The sequence below is a fragment of the Salmo salar genome, chromosome 15 (genome assembly GCF_965601325.2).
Source record: "Salmo salar chromosome 15, fSalSal1, whole genome shotgun sequence".
NCBI classification, from domain to species: domain Eukaryota; kingdom Metazoa; phylum Chordata; class Actinopteri; order Salmoniformes; family Salmonidae; genus Salmo; species Salmo salar.
In genome coordinates, this window is record NC_138305.1 from 36,777,343 (window position 1) to 36,798,211 (window position 20,869).

The 20,869-nt window shown below is 42.6% G+C and overlaps 2 protein-coding genes across 10 annotated transcripts in view; both read left to right on the plus strand.

Annotated features, from left to right (window-relative positions):
- Positions 1 to 12,167, plus strand: part of LOC106571272 (sentrin-specific protease 6) — a 34,721-nt gene extending 22,554 nt beyond the window's left edge. For 5 of the 6 annotated variants that reach the window (XM_014144119.3, XM_014144120.3, XM_014144124.3 and 2 more), the window contains 14 exons: positions 273 to 410; positions 873 to 906; positions 1,098 to 1,289; positions 1,502 to 1,686; positions 1,970 to 2,112; positions 2,346 to 2,462; positions 2,659 to 2,781; positions 3,067 to 3,159; positions 5,837 to 6,177; positions 6,344 to 6,435; positions 8,982 to 9,070; positions 9,225 to 9,293; positions 9,403 to 9,553; positions 11,538 to 12,167. In XM_014144119.3, coding sequence (XP_013999594.1) covers positions 273 to 410; positions 873 to 906; positions 1,098 to 1,289; positions 1,502 to 1,686; positions 1,970 to 2,112; positions 2,346 to 2,462; positions 2,659 to 2,781; positions 3,067 to 3,159; positions 5,837 to 6,177; positions 6,344 to 6,435; positions 8,982 to 9,070; positions 9,225 to 9,293; positions 9,403 to 9,553; positions 11,538 to 11,765 — 1,995 coding nt within the window. In that variant the 3' untranslated portion in view covers positions 11,766 to 12,167. Of the gene's footprint in view, positions 1 to 272; positions 411 to 872; positions 907 to 1,097; positions 1,290 to 1,501; positions 1,687 to 1,969; positions 2,113 to 2,345; positions 2,463 to 2,658; positions 2,782 to 3,066; positions 3,160 to 5,836; positions 6,178 to 6,343; positions 6,436 to 8,225; positions 8,357 to 8,981; positions 9,071 to 9,224; positions 9,294 to 9,402; positions 9,554 to 11,537 lie in introns of those variants that run through there. The other variant, XR_014380609.1, reaches the window with a different exon arrangement.
- Positions 12,168 to 14,675: 2,508 nt separating this feature from the next.
- The window catches only part of LOC106571274 (unconventional myosin-VI), a 126,072-nt gene continuing 119,878 nt past the window's right edge, over positions 14,676 to 20,869 (plus strand). Inside the window, exon 1 of one of the 4 annotated variants that reach the window (XM_045695626.2) lies at positions 14,676 to 14,946. The gene's annotated coding sequence lies outside the window, so the exon portion shown is untranslated. Of the gene's footprint in view, positions 14,951 to 15,668; positions 15,689 to 20,869 lie in introns of those variants that run through there. The other 3 variants (XM_082961709.1, XM_082961710.1, XM_082961711.1) reach the window with 3 other exon arrangements.

A 20,869-nucleotide genomic window follows, 5' to 3' on the forward strand; every position in this document is an offset into this window, starting at 1 on the left:
GACATCACTGGGTGTTTTTGTATTCACCGAGATGGGCTCCTTAAGTTGTTTTTGGCAGCAGTTGGGACTAAGGATTTAAGTCTACCTTTGAGAAAACATAGTGCTCCTGATATATTTAGCTTGCAAACAAATTGGGCAGTTGAATCTAAATGGCCAGTTGATGAATCACCTTGTGGTGTTGGCCAGACATCTACTGTACATGATTTGTCCCTCAGAGAAATTAGTGATATGAAGCAGCAGGTTTCAAGGCTGACCATGCATGTTATTTTCAGTTTGGAAACCAAATGCCGGACGACTCTACACCCAGGAAAAAACAGAGGATCTCTCCCGACAAGTTGGACAGCATCATCCTGGACTGTCGGAGTGTGAGAGTAGGGACTCTTCGCAGGATGGTGTCCAAACCTGTCAATGTAAGTACTCTGCTCCTGTACTCTCTCTGTACAGACACTTATACTTACCTAAAATCTGGCCAAAAACAATAGCTTATCAGGTTTTTTCCTGGATCAAAAAGGGGCTTAGGTGGTGGGCTTGGTAGGAGGCGTGGAATGAGCGCCGTCAGTGTGGCTACATTTTAGAGAACATTTTAAGAGGCCCCCATCCTGCAATTCTACACATTTCTCCATGGAGCTGAGAGAAAATGGTGCAGTTTTAAAGCTTATTTCCTGTGATTCTACATATTCTGCCATCGAGCTGAGAGAGAATTTTACCGTTTTTAAAGCTAGTTTTCCTGCAATTCTATACATTTTCCATGAATAATGTTATTTTTCAACATAACAAAATGAATACTGCTAAATTAATAGTTTTTTTGAATTTTCACTATTCCCTGACTGTCTAGCATACTGGCATCATTCAACCATCTCTTTGTCTTTCAGTTTACGGTCGATCACATTCATCTTGAAACTGAAGGTAGGAGACAACAAGGATGTCAGATGTCCTATAAATGTTTTCCACTGCTCTCAAAGGACAACCTATTGTAGATGGACTAGACAGTGTTGTACAGTGTGTAGGGTTGCAAAATTACAATACAGTTCCTAAAATAAGTTGCTGGAATTTATCAAACTTAACAGTATGTGACATAATAGTGCTTTGTGTCCCAGGTCCTGAGGCGGATGCTCTGGAGAAGGTGTGTCTGCGTGCGTCGGAGCTCATAAGCTGTGAGTGGTGCAGCGTGAGGAAGCTGCCCGTCCTCTTCTTCCAGACCAGCCCCGAGGAATGTGTGCGGCTCCGCACCCAGCTCAAGATGACCCGAGACAAGGGAGGCCTGTGCTGGTACGACTGCGCTGGCAACGGTAAGGACTGCAGACGCTACATAGTGATGTCAATTGAACTGTGGAGATCCCATGCCAGTTGCAACAGCAGTAGTCTGTACATAGATGGATGAACAGAAACCTGTGTTTGGAGAAGCCTTTCTGTGACGTGTCATTTTGTGCTAAATAAAGCAAGTCTGTTACCTCACCTTCAACAAAATGTCAAGTCTTGTTGCTTTCCGTTCTGTCCTCAGACTCCGATGAGAAGTACATCGTGTTGATCTTTGAGAACGGGCTGTCGATGCACCAGCAGATGGTTCTAGAGGAGATTCTACAAGAGATCGGCCGAGCCAACAGCCTAAATGAGTTCCCCACCAAATTGTCGTTTGATGAAGCTAACATCAGATTGGTCAACTACAACAAAGCAACTAAAGAAAAGGTGGGCCTGCTTATTCCCTGTTTCTGTGAATCTTCCAACTGGGATTTCTGGAGAATTTGGGAATTTTGGAAAAGTTGTTGGAATTTATCAAACCTAACAGTATGTGACGTAATAGGGCTGTGTGTCCCAGGTCCTGAAGATTAGCATCTTAGAGCCTTTTGAGACTAGCTACCAAAATATATGTTGCTGGTTTTGCTTTTCTTAGACATCAGATTTTCAATAAATAGTTTATTTTGAACAATCCCTTGACAAATTATATTTTGGTTACATCCCTTTCTTGTAGGTAAACAACAGCACTAAAACCAACACACCGGCTCCAATGGTGCGAACGCGCATGGCTACGCGACAGCAGAACAGCGCGTTCTTTGATGATGAAGACGATGACATGGCTGAGCTCCAACCCACCTTCACTGGACCAATCATAAAGTACAAGAGTTATCTATCTCCTAGTCCTGGGTCATGTTCATTAGGCACCAAACAGAAGAAAATTGACTGAAACAGGGAGGGACTATCTGAAACTTGTCCAATAAGAAACACTTGTTTTCTGTTGCAAACGATTTTGCGTCGTTGTACCCTAATGAATACAACCCTGTCATCTTAAGAACAATTCTGTGTTTGTTTGTTCCTAATGGTTTAATCATTGGATGGTTGTGTTGTAGGTTGATGGTGTACCCACCTCCTCCAGCCAAGGGGGGCATATCGGTGACTAACGAAGACCTTCACTGCCTTAATGATGGAGAATTCCTAAACGACGTCATCATAGACTTTTATTTAAAGTTGGTGTAATTTGCTTTCCATGATCTTACTTTCCTTTGTAAATTTTACGTTGTCTATTTTCCATTGTCTTTAAAGTCACATTCTCTGTTGGATATTCTATAGAAACAGTGATTGCTTTTGTTGCATATAAGGGACATTGACCAACCTCACAGGGACTGTGGATGACTGTTTTCTGTGCATCTTCCCTTTACTTAGATATTTAGTTTTGGAGAAGTTGAAAAAAGAAGACTCACAAAGGAGTCACGTGTTTAGCTCTTTCTTTTACAAGAGACTCAACCAGAAAGAGAGAAGAAACCTCCCAGACACCACCAACCTACCGTGAGTCTCCTCTTCTCTGCCCAGTGATACGAGGGGCGACACATTTCACACAGAATTTAGTTATGACAGGACAGAAGCTGAAGTGCCGGAGTCTGGTTTACTGATTGCTCTGCCGACTCCGGACCACACAAATCCGCTGGCTACTGCGTTTCGATGCCTGCCTCGGCCCTTCCTCTCGGTCTCACTCAGTCTTCCTCTCTACATTTCGACAATGACTATTATTGTCCATAAAACAAAATACCAACGACTTAACCAGCAAAGAAACATGTTATTTTTATTTATCAGGATGCAGAAGAGGAAGCACAACAGGGTGAAGACATGGACCAGACATGTAGACCTGTTCCAAAAGGACTTCATCTTTGTTCCCATCAATGAGTCGTAAGTTACTGTCTCTCTAAATATCACTGTCTGCTTCCCAAATGGCACCCCACTCCCTACATAGTGCACACATTTTATATAGTGCACCACTTCACAAAAGTAGTGCGCTTTATAGGGTTCTGGTTAAAATAAGTGTGCATCCTAAATAGTAAAATCTATCCACATGGAATTTCATTCAAGTCTCAAAGGGATACTTTGGGATTTTGGCAATGAAGTCATGGATACCATTTTTATGTCTCTGCATCCAGTATGGAGGAAGTTGGAGGTAGTTTCACAAGCCAACGCTAGCTACATTGCATTCGGAAAGTATTCAGACCCCTTGACTTTCCACATTTTGTTATGTTACAGCCTTATTCTAAAATTGATTTAAAAAATGTATCTACACACAATACCGCATAATGACGAAGCGAAAATAGGTTTTTAGAAATGTTTGCAAATGTATAAAAAAACAACAGATTGGGATAAACGGATATCAAGGTTTATCTGGAACAGTAAGAGACCAAGAATTAGATATACAACATTACAATTACCAAACAACTGTGGGGGTGTGGCCTTACCAAACCTAAAATATTATTATGTGTCAGCCCAATTGAGACCTCTGTGTTGGTGCAATTCAGAATACGAATTCAAATGGAAAGACATCGAGACTACTTTGACAGAGATGCCCATACAGTCAGTTTTGGGAAATGAAGACATGGTAATAGAAATATACTATAGACAAAATCAGTGGATTGACATTGTAAAAGAAATACACCACATAGAACATATGACCTTTGCTTTTTGAACTCAAGAGGAGAGAGGTCTGGAATACTGGGAAAAATGGGTTTCGTACTTGAAAATGGTCTAATTCAAAGATGTCAATGTAACTAATGTGATGTTCACTGTAACTGCCAGATCTTTTTTGTTGTTCTTTTACTTTACTTTATTTGTACTTTCTTTGTGCTCCTCAATAAAAACACAGTATATAAAAAAAACAACAAAAAAAAAACATATGTAAATAAGGTAAGTGTTCAGACCCTTTGCTATGAGACTTGACATTGAGCTCAGGTGCATCCTGTTTCCATTGATCATCCTTGAGATGTTTCTACAACTTGGAGTGCACCTGTGGTAAATTCAACTGATTGGACATGTTTTGGAAAGGCACACACCTGTCTATATAAGGTCCCACAGTTGACAGTGCATGTCAGAGCAACAACCAAGCCATGAGGTTGAGGGAATTGTCCGTAGAGCGCCGAGACAGGATTGTGTCAAGGCACAGATCTGGGGAAGGGTACCAGAATATTTCTGGAGCATTGAAGATCCCCAAGAACACAGTGGCCTCCATCATTCTTAAATGGAAGAAGTTTGGAACCACCAAGACTCTTCCTCGAGCTGGCTGCCCGGCCAAACTGAGCAATCGGGGGAGAAGGAGATTGGTCAGGGGGGTGACCAAGAACCCGATGGTCACTCTGATAGAGCTCCAGAGTTCCTCTGTGGAGATGGGAGAACCTTCCAGAAGGACAATGATCTCTGCAGCACTCCACCAATCAGGCCTTTTATGGTAGAGTGGCCAGACGGAAGCCACTCTTCAGTAAAAGGCACATGACAGCCCGCTTGGAGTTTGCCGAAAAGGCACCTAAAGGACTTTCAGACTATGAGAAACAAGATTCTGTGGTCTGATGAAACCAAGATTGAACTCTTTGGCCTGAATACCAAGCGTCACATCTGGAGGAAACCTTGCACCATTCCTACGGTGAGGCATGCTGGTGGCAGCATCATGCTGTGGGGATCTTTAAGCTCCAGGGACTAGGAGACTAGTCAGGATCGAGGCAAAGATGAATAGAGCAAAGTACACAGAGATCCTTAATGAAAACCTGCTCCAGAGCGCTCAGGACTTCAGACTGGGGTGACAGTTTCCCTTCCAACAGGACAACGACCCTAAGCACATAGCCAAGACAACGCATAAGTGGCTTCGGGACAAGTCTGTGAATGTCCTTGAGTGGCCCAGCCAGAGCCCAGACTTCAACCCGATCGAACATCTCTGGAGAGACCTGAAAATCTCTGTGCAGCGACGCTCCCCATCCAGCCTGACAGAGCTTGAGAGGATCTGCAGAGAAGAATGGGAGAAGCTCCCCAAATACAGGCATGCCAAGCTTGTAGTGTCATACCCAAGAAGGCTGAAATCGCTGCCAAAGGTGCTTCAACAAAGTACTGAGTAAAGGGTCTGAATACTTATGTAAATGTGATATTTCATTATTTATTTTTGTATACATTTGCAAACGTTTCTAAAAAAAATGTTTTTGTTTAGTCATTATGGGGTATTATGTGTAGATTGATGGGGGGAAAACAATTTTAATCCATTTTAGAATAAGGCTGTAATGTTTCAAAATGTGAACAAAGTCAAGAGGTCTGAATACTTTCCGAATGCACTGTAGTGTTAGTGCAATGACGGAAGTCTATGGTATCTTCTAGCATGCTAGCAACTCCCTTCAATCTGCACAGGGAGATATAGAAATAGTATCCACGAGTTACTGACACTGGGGAAGTAGATAAATGGCTTCATTGCTAAAATCCGGACGTGCAGTGATGAAGGCAAACACATTTGTTATTTTGTATCAGTATAAGATACAATGTAAGACACAGATGGTAAACCTAATTCTCTTTCTTAACCAAACCCATTGCTCTCTCTGTGTTTCAGAGCCCACTGGTACTTGGCAGTGATCTGCTTCCCAGGGATGCAGGGCCCTCAGTTTGAGCCCAACCCTTTGTGCCAGGCCCCAGGGCTAGCACAGACACAGTCAGCCCCCCAGGGCAGGCCTCCTGACCACTGCCGGCCACTCTCCCCAGAGCCAGACTACTGTGAGCCCTTGGCCCCCTCAGAGAAGCTGTCCCTCAGTGCAACAGAGGCCTCCTCGGAAGGACACTCTCACAGCAAGCAGCCAAAGGGAGCATCCACCTGTCCCAATGGGGGCCAAGTGCCTCCCAAGACCTCTTTAGACGGGGTGAATGGGCTGGTCAATGCTCAGCCACAGTACACAGGTGAGCCACAGACAATGTCTCTACTTGGAAGTAGCATTTCATTGCACTGTGTACAATACACTGTATCCTGTGCATATGGCAAATATACTTTGATGTCTTAGAAGCTGTGTGGAAATTGATGGATGAAGAGTCAGTTATCTCACTGGCTTTTAATCATGTTTTGCAGATGGCTTGCACAGAATCAGTTTGTGTTACAGATCAGGAGGTGGCAATGGTGATGACACAGATACCTTTTCTGATGACCAAAGCTCCTGTCAGGTAATGGGGGATTTTGCTATTCTGTTGGTGACATTTTGTATTTATTATGGATCCCCAGTAGTTCCTGCCAAGGCAGCAGCTACTCTTCCTGGGGTCCAGCAAAATGAAGGCAGTTTATACAATTTCAAAAATATTACAACCCATTCACAGATTTCAGAACACACTGTGCCCACGGTTTTAAATAAAATGTTACTGCTTGCATCAGTTTCTTGAAGTGGTATAGAGTTCCATGTAGTCATGACTCTATGTAGTACTGTGCGCCTCCCATAGTCTGTTCTGGACTTGGGGACTGTGAAGAGATGTCTTGTGGGGTGTGCATGGTGTCCGAGATGTGCGCCTGTATTTCAAACAGACAGCTCGGTGCATTCAACATGTCGACACCTCTCATAAATACAAGTATTGATGAAGTCAATCTCTCTTCCACTTTGAGCCAGGAGAGATTGACATACATATTATTAATATTAGCTCTCTGTGTACGTCCAAGGGCCAGCCGTGCTGCCCTGTTCTGAGCCAATTGCAATTTCCTGAGTCCTTTTTTGTGGCACCTGACCACACGACTGAACAGTAGTCCAGGTGCGACAAAACTAGGGCCTGTAGGACCTGCCTTGTTGATAGTGCTGTTAAGAAGGTAGTGCAGCGCTTTATTATGGACTTACTTCTCCCCATCTTAGCTACTGTTGTATCAATACGTTTTGACCATGACAGTTTACAATCCAGGGTAACTCCAAGCAGTTTAGTCACCTCAACTTGCTCAATTTCCACATTATTTATTACAATATTTAGTTTGAGGTTTAGTGAAAGATTTGTCCCAAATACAATGCTTACATATATTTTTTTATATTTAGGACTAACTTATTCCTTGCTACCCACTCTGAAACTAACTGCAGCTCTTTGTTAGGGGGTTGCAGTCATTTCAGTTGCTGTAGTAGCTGACATGTACAGTGTGGAGTCATCCGCATACATGGACACGCTGGCTTTACTCAATGCCAGTGGCATGTCATTAGTAAAAATTGAAAAAAGTAAGGGGCCTAGACAGCTGCTTTGGAGATTTCCGGATTATGTTGTAGAGGCTTCCATTTAAAGAACTCCCTCTGTGTTTTGTTAGACAGGTAACTCTTTATCCACAATATACAGTTGAAGTCGGAAGTTTACATACACCTTAGCCAAATACATTTCTCAGTTTTTCACAATTTGACATTTAATCCTAGTATAAATTCCCTGTTTTAGATCAGTTAGGATAACCACTTTATTTTAAGAATGTGAAATGCCAGAATAATAGTAGAAAGAATGATTTATTTCAGCTTTTATTTCTTTCATCACAGTCCCAGTGGGTCAGAAGTTTACATATACTCAATTAGTATTTGGTAGCATTGCCTTTAAATTGTTTAACTTGGGTCAAACGTTTTGGGTAGCCTTCCACAAGCTTCCAACAATAAGTTGGGGGAATTTTGACCCATTCCTCCTGACAGAGCTGATGTACCTGAGTCAGGTTTGTAGGCCTCCTTGCTCACACACACTTTTTCAGTTCTGCCCACAACTTTTCTATAGGATTGAGATCAGGCCTTTGATGGCCACTCCAATACCTTGACTTTGTTGTCCTTAAGCCATTTTGTCACAACTTTGGAAGTATGCTTTGGATCATTGTCCATTTGGAAGACCCATTTGCGACCAAGCTTTAACTTCCTGACTGATGTCTTGATGTTGCTTCAATATTTTCCTGCCTCATGATGAGCAGTATGACATCTGCGTGGGTCCATGGTGTTCATACTTGCGTACTATTGTTTGTACAGATGAACGTGGTACCTTCAGGCATTTGGAGATTGCTCCCAAAGATAAACCAGACTTGTGGAGGTCTACAATGTTTGGCTGATTTTCTTTTGATTTTCCCATGATGTCAAGCAAAGAGGCACTGAGTTTGAAGGTAGGCCTTGAAGTACATCCACAGGTACACCTCCAATTGACTCAAATGATGTCACTTAGCCTATCAGAAGCTTCTAAAGCCATGACATTTTCTGGAATTTTCCAAGCTGTTTAAAAGGCACGGTCAACTTAGTGTATGTAAACTTCGGACCCACTGGAATGTGATACAGTGAAATAATCTGTGTGTAAACAATTGTTGGAAGAATTACTTGTGTCATGCACAAAGTAGATGTCCTAACCGACTTGCCAAAACTATAGTTTAACAAGAAATTTGTGGAGTGGTTGAAAAACAAGTTTTAATTACATTTAGTTTGGAATATGTAAACTTCCGACTTCAACTGTAGCAGGGGGTGTTAAGCCATAACACATACGTATTTCCAGCAGCAGACTGATCGATAATGTCAATAGCCGCACTGAAGTCTAACAAAACAGCACCCACAATCTTTTTATCAATTTCTCTCAGCCAATCAGTAATTTGTGTAAGTGCTGTGCTTGTTGAACGTCCTTCCCTATAAGCATGTGGAAAGTTTGTTGTCAATTTGTTTACTGTAAAATAACATCTGATGATTTGCAGATTAAGTTAAATGAATGTTGTGTAACTTTGTTTAGTTCTTTTTTTTGTCTAGGATGAGTGCAGTGAGGACGGTGCACTGGCTGAAGACTTGGAACCCCCTGAGAGCTTAGAGTGGACGTCAAAACACACCATCTGTAAACAGTGAGTAGGAGAGGATGTTCTACCATTCTTGTGCCAGTAGAGGATGCTATTGCTCTCCTTCTGACACCTTTGTGGATAGTGTAATTTGAGGTGAATGGCCATGAATATTTACAATGTTTTAGGCATTTTCTAAGGGATTTGTTTGTTTTCTCAGGCCTTGTATTCTCATCATGGACTCGTTACGTGGCCCTCCGAGATCTTCTGTAATTAAAACATTACGAGAGTAAGTCAATACTTTAATACTGTTCTGAATATTGTAGATTTAGTTTGCCTAATTAGCACACAAAAGCAAACCTTCCCAAGCCATATATATTTTGTGTGTGTAACTGCAGGTACCTGGAGGTGGAGTGGGAGGTGAGGAAAGGAAGTCGGAGGAGTTTTGGGAGGGACCAGACAAAGGGTTCTAGCCCACATGTGCCTCAGCAGGACAACTTCAGTGACTGTGGAGTCTACATTCTGCAGTATGTGGAGAGCTTCTTCGAGGTGAGAGTATAATCTGGAGCGACACAACCAGTGTACACACACACACACACACACCAATACAGTGTATACTGCAATTGAGACACCTGGAGCCATATAATGGGATGGAGGCCATTAACACAGTGTTGCTGTGTTTTGGTTGTCATTTTAAATTGCTAATGTTTTCAGAATGTATTTAGTGACGCAATTACTTGTAGCAGACTCACCTTACCATTGATCCTGGTAGGATAAATAGTTGTACAGTGCATTTGGAAAGTATTCAGACCCCTTGACTTTTTCCACATTGTTATGTTAGACTTATTCTAAAATTGATAAAATTTGTTTTTTTTTCCCCCTCAATCAACACAATAACCCATAATGACAAAGCAAAAACAGTTTTCATTATTTTAGCAAATATATTACAAATAAAAAACGGACATTTACATACATTTTCAGACCCTTTACTCAGACATTGAAGCACTTTTGGCAGCGGTTACAGCCTCGAGTCTTCTTGGGTATGACGCTACAAGCTTGGCACACCTGTATTTGGGGAGTTTCTCCCATTCTTCTCTGCAGATCCTCTCAAGCTCTGTCATGTTGGATGGGGAGTGTCGCTGCAAAGCAATTTTCAGGTCTCCAGAGATGTTCGATCAGGTTCAAGTCCGGGCACTGGCTGGGCCACTCAAGGACTTTCAGAGACTTGTCCCGAAGCCACTTCTGCATTGTCTGCTTAGGATCATTGTCCTGCTGGAAGGTTAACCTTCGCCCCAGTCTGAGGTCCTGAGCGTTCTGGAGCAGGTTTTCATCAAGGATCTCTGTGTACTTTGCTCTATTCATCTTTCCCTCGATCCTGACTTGTCTCCCAGTCCCTGCTGCTGAAAAACATCCCCACAGCATGATGCTGCCACCACCATGTTTCACTGTAGGGATGGTGCCAGGTTTCTTCCAGATGTGACGCTTGGCATTCAGGCCAAATAGTTAAATCTTGGTTTCATCAGATCAGAGAATCTTGTTTCTCATGGTCTGAGAGTCCTTTAGGTGTCTTGGCAAACTCCAAGCAGGCTCTCATGTGCCTTTTACTGAGGAGAAGCTTCCATCTGGCCACTTCCATAAAGGCCTGATTGGTGGAGTGCTGCATAGATGGTTGTCCTTCTGGAACGTTCTCCCATCTCCACAGTGGAACTCTGGAGCTCTGTCAAAGTGACCATTGGGTTCTTGGTCACCTCCCTGACCAAGGCTCGTCTCCCCTGATTGCTCAGTTTGGCTGTGCATCCAGCTCTAGGAAGAGTCTTGGTGGTTCCAAACTTCTTCCATTTAAGAATGATGGAGGCCACTGTGTTCTTGGGGACCTTCAATTCTGCAGAAATGTTTTTGTACCTTTCTTCAGATCTGTGCCTTGACACAATCCTGTCTTGGAGCTCTATGGACAATTCCTTCGACCTTCTGGCTTGGTTTTTGCTCTGACATGCACTGTCAACTTTGGGACCTTATATAGACAGGTGTGTGCCTTTCCATATCATGTCCAATCAGTTGAATTTACCACAGGTGCACTCCCAAGTTGTAGAAACTTCTCATGGATGATCAATGGAAACAGGATGCACCTGAGACTCGAAATTGAGCTCATCGCAAAGGGTCTGAATACGTATGTAAATAAGTTTTTTTTTTTTATTATTATTTTTTTTTTTAAACATTATCAAACATTTCTAAAAACCTGTTTTCGCTTTGTCATTATGGGGTATTGTGTGTAGATCGATCAGACTAATAAAAAAAAAAAAAGGCTGTTACGTAACTAAATGTGGAAAAAGCGAAGGGGTCTGAATACTTTTCGAATGCACTGTATATTGAATTTAACTGAATTACCTGCAGTGGTTGTTAATCAATTGAGCAATTGCCTTAACCAGGGCTTTAGACTATTAATTTGGAAGCTTCATTTCAACCTTGCACCACTTTGAAAATAGGACTTCGGACTGAATCCAAAATAATTATGATTTTTGGGCCCCTCATTCAGAATCCACTTACCAGCTTTCATCTCCCGGTGAACCTAGAGGAATGGTTCCCGCAGCAACGGATGAAGACAAAACGCGAAGAGATCAAGGAGCTCATCTTAAATATCCAAGCCCAACAGGAGATGGAGGCGGGCCAGGGCTCAGCCAAAGGCTCCCCTGGAGAACAGGAGGTGGGAGAAGAGGATACAGGGGAAGGTGTAGAGATTCAGAACCTGCCTGTCAGCCCCTGAGGTGCACTGTCTAGTCCGACACTGCTACCTACCTACCTCTTTTACTTTGACATGATGGTCCTATCTATCGGGTGGGTCTCCCGCTGCCTGGCCAAGCCTTGGAGGTATGCCTGCCTGCTGCCGGGGCCAAGCCTGGATGGAGGTCTGCCTGCCTGCTGCCGGGGCCAAGCATGGATGGAGGTCTGCCTGCCTGCTGCCGGGGCCAAGCCTGGATAGAGGTATGCCTTCCAGCTGCCGGGGCCAAGCCTGGATGGAGGTCTGCCTGCCTGCTGCCGGGGCCAAGCCTGGTTGTACACTGCTGGATTACTCTCCATCTCCATTATTTCTTAACTGCCATATTCCTTCCATTGACAACAAAACATTTTAAATTTGTATTGAATAAAACATGTATATATTCTGGAAGTTTTTTTGCTGCCTTTGTAATTGACTGTTTTTGATGCCGTGCTCTACATGAAGATCATCATCCATAGGTTAGTTATGTTTTCTTCATAAATATTATTTTTCGGTAGGATCTGTGCAGAATATACTGTTGTGCTGCTCTCGCATTGTGTTTATGCTTTCGACTGAGACTGAACTTGCGGTTATTTGTAATTTATATCCATACCTCTCATTAATGGGGCGGCAGGTTAGAGTGTTGGACTAGTAACCGAAAGGTTGCAAGATCGAATCCCTGAGCTGACAAGGTAAAAATCTGTCGATCTGTCCCTGAACAAGGCAGTTAACCCACTGTTCCTAGGCCGTCATTGAAAATAAGAATTTGTTCTTAACTGACTTGCCTAGTTAAATTAAGGTAAAATTAATTGTTTAGCCAGTGCTTGTTAAATCTCTACTGCCAGAGGGGATGGATCTTGAGCATTAAACACAGATATGAGCACATCACTTGCCTTAGTTTTTATAACATACTGTATGTCAGTGTTTTTCCTCTGCATAAAACATTCTGAGTTGGGTGCACCTTTTCCCTAGTAAAATATTTGACAGTTACTGTTATAGAATTCATGAGATGTCATCCCAGGTTCAATATGTCTTGTTATAGTAATGCATTTGTGCCTAGTTGCTGGGGTGGATGGGATGTAAAGTAGGTCCTCCAGAGAGCTGCCTGTCCTCCATTGTTAGATCATAATAGCAGTTATTTGTTCGATCATTATCTAGGGATGATTGGGTCTTGACATTTTATACAGGGATATACACCAAGTGACAGACTGACCAGGTGAAAGCTAGGATCCCTTATTGATGTCAATTGTTAAATCCACCTTAATCAGTGTAGATAAAGGGGAGGAGACAGGTTAAAGGATTTTTAAGCATTGATACATGGATTGTGTATGTGTGCCATTCAACCTCTGAATGGGCAAGACAACATATTTAAGTGCCTTTTGAACAGGGTATGGTATCAGGCGCACGGGTTTTAGTGTGTCACAAACGACAACGCTGCTGGGTTTTTCACACAACCGTTTCCACTGTATCAAGAATGGTCCACCACCCAACTCGACACTACTGTGGGAAGCATTGGAGTCAACATGGGCCAGCATGCCTGTGGAACGCTTTCGACACCTTGTAGAGACCATACCCTACAGAATTGAGGCTGTTCTGAGTGCAAAAGGTAGAGGTGCAACCCAATATTAGGAACCCAATGTTCTTAATGTTTTGTACACTGTATATTTATTGGGTGTGTGCACGACAGACCACAGCAGGTTTATAGATCTTTCTTTTCTAAAAAGCTTTTATTTTATATAACCCTAGCTCAAAGTAAGCTCCATGTATATCCAGAGGCGTTAATTATTTGTTTTAATCACATTGATCTTAAAGATACTGTATGTGAAGAAGTATGTTAAAACAGCAGAATGAGGCTTTCCTCTCCATTTCTAGGTATGTGCCGCTTTTTGAGTTCATAGAAGCTTTGCATTCATTCCCACGCTCTATCTTGATGGGTGTTTTAAAACCAAGAGTGTATCCCAAATGGCACCCTGCTTCCTATGTAGTGCACTACTTTGACCAGAGCCCCATGTAGTTAGTGCACTACTTTTGACCAGAGCTCTGGTCAAAAATAGTGCACTATATAGGGAATAGGGTGCCATTTGGGACGCTGACCAGGAGAGAATAACCTAGATGCCTTCACTGCGGTTATGGTCATGGACAATGTGTAAATATTTTACAAGCTTAAGTTGGATCAATGCACCCTCACACTTGTCCTCTGTGATGTGACGGACAGTATCTATTGTCCCCTGAAATGTCAAGTGCATCCAAACCCATTCTGCCACACAACCAGTCATCATAGTTTCCATGGAGGATAGGCCTATGATGGTGTTTGCACAGCTAGCCTTGTTTTTCATGAGGGCTTGCCCCAGTTGGCTAGTGAATAGACAAACAAAAACACATTTCCTCCAGCACAGCCTGAAATTGCCTTTTCATATGTACATGATGCAAGGTAGCCAATGAACTTGCTCACCTCACCAGGTGTGGAGTGTGATATTTGTGCTTTGTCTTTCCTCCCAAAGTAAGCACTTGTCTTGTTCACTTCCCTTGTCCTTGAAATGAAATGAGTGGTATAAGAAACATGGTGGAAGCTCCCAATAGCCCATGCTTCTGCAATCCTATGGTTTTAATTTATGTGCACACTTCAGGAGAAAGGAGATTTTATAGGGACGCACCAGTGAGGAGCCAACATGTTCTCAGGGCAGAATGCACACATTAGGAGGCACCATTGTCTGTGTGTACAGAAACATGAAGCAGATGTAGCTCTGGCCTCCTCTCAGGTGATTCTCTAATGTGATGCACTCACCCTGCAGCTATCAGCTTTCAATCTGGTATTGGATGACTTCTTTAGGGAAGGGGACTTTAATGTTACTGGGTCACTCAAAAATATATGATGCCCAAGTTATGCTGTCTGCATTTTTCAGAACCCTGTAGTGGGATAATTGCTTAGAAATAAGTCTGGCTCTGTGGCTATTGAACCACATGGCTGCGTTGACAGTTTGAAAAGATAATGGGATTCATATAATCTAAACGTGTACAACTGTCCTGTAGTGTCAAGTGACGTCATGGCCAATTCCTTGGACTTGTGAGCGAGTCGGAGGTTGCTGCAGGAAGGGGAGATCGGAGGTTGGATCTACACCCGGCAGTCTATTGGGGAAACTTCCACTTTTATAAACAAGTGTCGGGCTGCCCTGGTTGAAGAGGATACGAGGTAGGTAATGTCTGCGAGCATTCCCCCCCCCCTTACAAACTAAATTCAATGCAATTGTTGAAAGCTTTTTAAATAGTGGTAGCAAGTTGTACACGGGAGTTATGTTCGCTAGCTGGTAGGCTAACATTAGCAGGCTACATTGATGCCAATGGAGGCTGTCAAAACGCAGGAGACGATTGCCATCACATGTATTCTTCCTTAGGGAAAACCGTAAACACAGCATCCTGGAATGTAGACTTTTGTTCCGATTTTCGCTCAAAGAAATACTCCCTTGTAGAAAACATTGGAAACTGGTAACGTTAATGAGTTCAACATTTAGCTGGACAACTCCATATTTGACACGCTCCGAGACAGAACAGTGTGTGGGTATCACTGAAGGTTCATTACACCGCTCTAGAGTTGTCATTTCCCAGCTGCAGAGCATGCACTGCTGCGTACATCAGATCAGATAATGCGATTCCAGTCGGTTGTTTTATAACCGTTCCAACGAATGGTTCCATTACAATATAATCCTAACAATTATGCACCATCAACGCAATTGCATGAGGATTGATGGAACCCTTGTATCCTGACCGAAATGTTCCGGTTTTGTAGCTCATTCGTTTTCTTCTCACCCAAACACACAGGCAGTACCTGTTCTGTGTGGCAAGAGATTCAACTGAGTAACCAATTGAAGCATGGGCCTGCATCTAGCCTACATATTGCTTAAAAAATAAACAGGAGTTTTCATATAGACACACAGGTACGTGTGCTCTCGTTATGGATTGCATGCCTGTGTTCTCAGATGAGTAATGTCCTAAATCAAAAATGTTACATGGTTACATGAGAATTCAGTGTGTGCAATAGGCTATGCTGTTCTGTGTCTGACAGACCAGACAGACAATTGATGGAAAGAACTAGAGGTGCCAAGTTCACCATTTTCCCATTGATCCCACTGTCTGCAGGCGTTGCCAACAGAAAATGATTTGTCTCCGTTTTTTGAGGGACTTTGATCTTTGGTCATTTCCATCCCTGTTTTATTTTTATGAGAGTGTGAATTGCTATCGGTCACGGTGTTGCTGCTCTTTGTGACAGAGGCGTTGCACCTGTGTTGACATCCTGCTGGTAAAAGTTGAGGGCGTTCAAAGTCCTTTCAGGAAATATTCACTTTACTACCTGGCTCATGCACTGTCGGTTTCACCTTTCTTAAAAAACATTTGAAGACCACTGGAAAGGTCTACTTTTACCCAGTGTATAGCTATTGCTTGTAGGATACAGCAGGCTAAATATCCCCTTTTCTTTTCTGTTATAACCACTGTGGGTCAAGCTTTAACAATGCAAATTCCTCCATATTATTGGACCATTATTGATGTGCAGCAGCAATACAATTATATAAAGGCCATTTGGATTCAATGACTATAAAACACAAGGTTTTTAAAGCTGTAAAGTGCAATCTCACTGGTTTCTTATTTGACTGCTGCCCTCCGTGTCACCATGGGACGAGGGTTATTGTAACCCTTTCATCAGACACTGGTTAACTCCCAAATGGCAGCCTATTTCCTAAATAGTACACTACTATTGACCAGGGGCCCTATGGGAATAGGTTGCCTAACCACCAGTGTGTATGTGGGTGCCAGTGATGACGGAATGGGAACTGCAAAGATCGTGTTTCTGAGGGGTATGATACTCTATGGTGGATTCCATCCAGACCTCATTGGCTCACCCGTGTGCCTTTTGGAATTAGTGGAATGTGAGCTGATTTAGTCATGACCCAGTGAGAAGACTAAAGTCTCTGTTCAGTGTGATGAGGACTGAGGAGTGTCACCTTACACTGTATGAGGTGTGTAGGCTCCCCAGACTCTGCTCCCCAGACTCTGCTCCCCAGACTCTGCTCCCCCAGGTGCTGCATCTGACACCTCTGTCTCTTGTTGTATATTCACACACATTCAAAACTACAGGTCGACCGATTATGATTTTTCAACACCGATTATTGGAGAACAAAAAAAAGGCATCGGCATTTTTATATATATATTTGTAATAATGGAAATTACAACAATACTGAATGAACAATTAACACTTATTTTTACTTAATATAATACATAAATACAATCAATTTAATCTCAAATAAATAATGAAACATGTTCAATTTGGTTTAAATAATGCAAAAACACAGTGTTGGAGAAGAAAGTAAAAGTGCAATATTTTTTATTTCACCTTTATTTAACCAGGTAGGACAGTTGAGAACAAGTTCTCATTTACAACTGCGACCTGGCCAAGATAAAGCAAAGCAGTGCGACAAAAACAACAACAACACAGAGTTACACATAAACAAACGTACAGTCAATAACATAAAATACAAATAGAAAATCTATGTACAGTTTGTGCAAAAGTAGAAGAGTAGGGAGGTAGGCAATAAATAGGCCCTAGAGGTGAAATAATTACAATTTTAGCATTAATACTGGAGTGATAGATGTGCATATGATGATGAGCAAGAGGGTAAGTAATAATATGGGGATGAGGTAGTTGGGTGTGCTATTTACAGATTGGCTGTGTACAGGTACAGTGATCGGTAAGCTGCTCAGACAGCTGATGCTTAAAATTAGAGAGGGAGATATGTCTCCAGCTTCAGTGATTTTTGCAATTCATTCCAGTCATTGGCAGCAGAGAACTGGAAGGAAAGGCGGCCAAAGGAAGTGTTGGCTTTGGGGATGATCAGTGCAATATACCTGCTGGAGCGCGTGCTATGGGTGGGTGTTGCTATGGTGACCGGTGAGCTGAGATAAGGCGGGGCTTTACCTAGCAAAGACGTATAGATGACCTGGAGCCAGTGGGTTTGGCGACGGATATGTAGTGAGGGCCAGCCAACGAGAGCAAACAGGTCGCAATGGTGGGTAGTATATGGAGCTTTGGTGACAAAATGGATGGCGCTGTGATAGACAACATCCAGTTTGCTGAGTAGAGTGTTGGGGGCTATTTTGTAAATGACATCGCCGAAGTCAAGGATCGGTAGGATAGTCAGTTTTACAAGAGTATGTTTGGCGGCATGAGTGAAGGAGGCTTTGTTGCGAAATAGGAAGCCGAGTCTAGATTTAATTTTGGATTGGAGATGCTTAATGTGAGTCTGGAAGGAGAGTTTACAGTCTAACCAGACACCTAGATATTTGTAGTTGTCCACGTATTCTAAGTCAGAACCGTCCAGAGTAGTGACGCTAGTCGGGCGGGAGGGTGCAGACAGCAATCGGTTGAAGAGCATGCACTTAGTTTTACTAGCATTTAAAAGCAGTTGGAGGCCACGGAAGGAGTGTTGTATAGCGTTGAAGCTCGTTTGTTAGCAAAGTGTCCAAAGAAGGGCCAGATGTATACAGAATGGTGTCGTCTGCGTAGAGATGGATCAGAGAATCACCAGCAGCAAGAGCGAAATCATTGATATATACAGAGAAAAGAGTCGGCCCGAGGAATTGAACCCTGTGGCACCCCCATAGAGAGACTGCCAGAGGTCCGGATAACAGGCCCTCTGATTTGATACACTGAACTCTATCTGAGAAATAGTTGGTGAACCAGGCGAGGCAGTCATTTGAGAAGCCAAGGCTATTGAGTCTGCCGATAAGAATACAGTGATTGACAGAGTCGAAAGCCATGGCCAGGTCAATGAAGACGGTTGCACAGTACTGTCTTTTATCGATGGCGGTTATGATACCGTTTAGGACCTTGAGCGTAGCTGAGGTGCACCCATGACCAGCTCGGAAACTAGATTGCATAGTGGAGAAGGTACGGTGGGATTCAAAATGGTCGGTGATCTGTTTATTAACTTGGCTTTCGAAGAGTTTAGAAAGGCAGGGCAGGATGGATATAGGTCTAACAGTTTGGGTCTAGAGTGTCTTCCCTTTTGAAGAGGGGGATGACCGTGGCAGCTTGCCAATCTTTGTGGATCTCAGACGATACGAAAGAGAGGTTGAATAGTCTAGTAATAAGGGTTGCAACAATTTTGGCGGATAATTTTAGAAAGAGAGGGTCCAGATTGTCTAGCCCAGCTGATTTCTAGGGATCCAGATTTTGCAGTTCTTTCTTAACATCAGCTGTCTGGATTTCTGCCATGTAAAAATGCTAACGTTTACGTTCCTTGCTCAGAACATGAGAACATATGAAAGCTGGTGGTTCCTTTTAACATGAGTCTTCAATATTCACAGTCAAGTTTTAGGTTGTGGTTATTGTAGGAATTATGACGCGTCGACTATTTCTCTCTCTACCATTTGTATTTCATATACCTTTTGACTATTGAATGTTCTTATAGGCACTTTAGTATTGTCAACCTAATCTCGGGAGTTCATAGGCTTGAAGTCATAAACAGCGCTGTGCTTCAAACATTGCTAAGAGCTGCTGGCAAACGCAGTAAAGTGCTGTTTGAATGAATGCTTATGAGCCTGCTGCTGCCTACCACCTCTGTCAGACTGCTCTATCAAATCATAGACTTAATTATAATAAACACACAGAAATACGAGCCCTTGGTCATTAATATGGTCAAATCCAGAAACTATAATTTCAAAAACAAAAAGTTTATTCTTTCAGTGAAATATGGAACCGTTCCGTATTTTATAGAATGGGTGGCAACCCTAAGTCTAAATATTGCTGTCATAATTATGTACAATTCTGGCAAATTAATTACGGCCTTTGTTAGAAAGAAATGGTCTTCACACAGTTCGCAACGAGCCAGGCAGCCAAAACTGCTGCATATACTCTGACTCTGCTTACACTGAACGCAAGAGAAGTGACACAATTTCCCTAGTTAATATTGCCTGCTAACATGCATTTCTTTTAACTAAATATGCAGGTTTAAAAAAATATATACTTCTGTGTATTGATTTTAAGGAAGGCATTGATGTTTATGGTTAGGTACATTTGTGCAACGTTTGTGCTTTTTTCGTGAATGTGCTTTAGTTAAATCATCACCCGTTTGGCAAAGGTGAAATAGGCTGTAGTTCGATGATAAATTAACAGGCACCGCTTTGATTATATGCAACCCAGGACAAGCTAGTTAACCTAGTAATATCATCAACCATGTGTAGTTAGCTAGTGATTATGTGAAGATTGTTTTTTTATAAGATAAGTTTAATGCTAGCTAGCAACTTATCTTGGCTCCTTGCAGCCACAAGGTCCTTTTGATACTGCACTCGCGTAACAGGTGGTCAGCCTGCCACGCAGTCTCCTTGTGGATTGCAATGTAATCGGCCATAATCTGCGTCCAAAAAGGCTGTTTTCAAGTTTTCACAACAATTGGTAATCGGCCCTAATTAATTGGCCATGCCGATTAATCGGTCGAACTCTATTCAAAACCCCACCAAACCAGCTTTGTTGTGTATGATCAGGGTTGTAAATGGGAGCGCAATGGAGGTTTGAGCTTTGGCTGTAAAAGGCTAGTAGTTTTATGTTTTTCTCTCATTTTGCTATTAGCACACAGAACAACAAACTAGGTTCTATAGTAGGTAGGCTATGTAGTGGAAATTATGTGCCGTGAGCTGTTTCTATTGATCTGATATGAAGGATGACACCATCATGGAATGTTTTATTTCTTCCCTTTCCAGACCAAATGGCTGAGGTGAGCCTCTGTACTGACTGAGCCTCTACTGTCTATGACAGGCATACTTGGCATGGGTCTTTTATCACATCACACTGTTGAGTTTTGCGAGTGGGCTCGAATCTTCAGTTCATTCATACATTTTTCTCCCTCCATGTCTCCGCTGTGAACTTGGCCTGATTGCATAACTTCATGCCTTAAGTGATTTAGCCGGCAACATAGATGCAAATGAACCCAGCCCATCATTAAGCTAGATAGTCAGTGTAACCATAGTGACATACCTCGTCCCTGGTGCCAGTACTATAGATCAGGTGTTTCTGACCTTTGAAAACTCAACCCAAGGCCTCCTTAAGGAATGGAGTTATGCTCTCT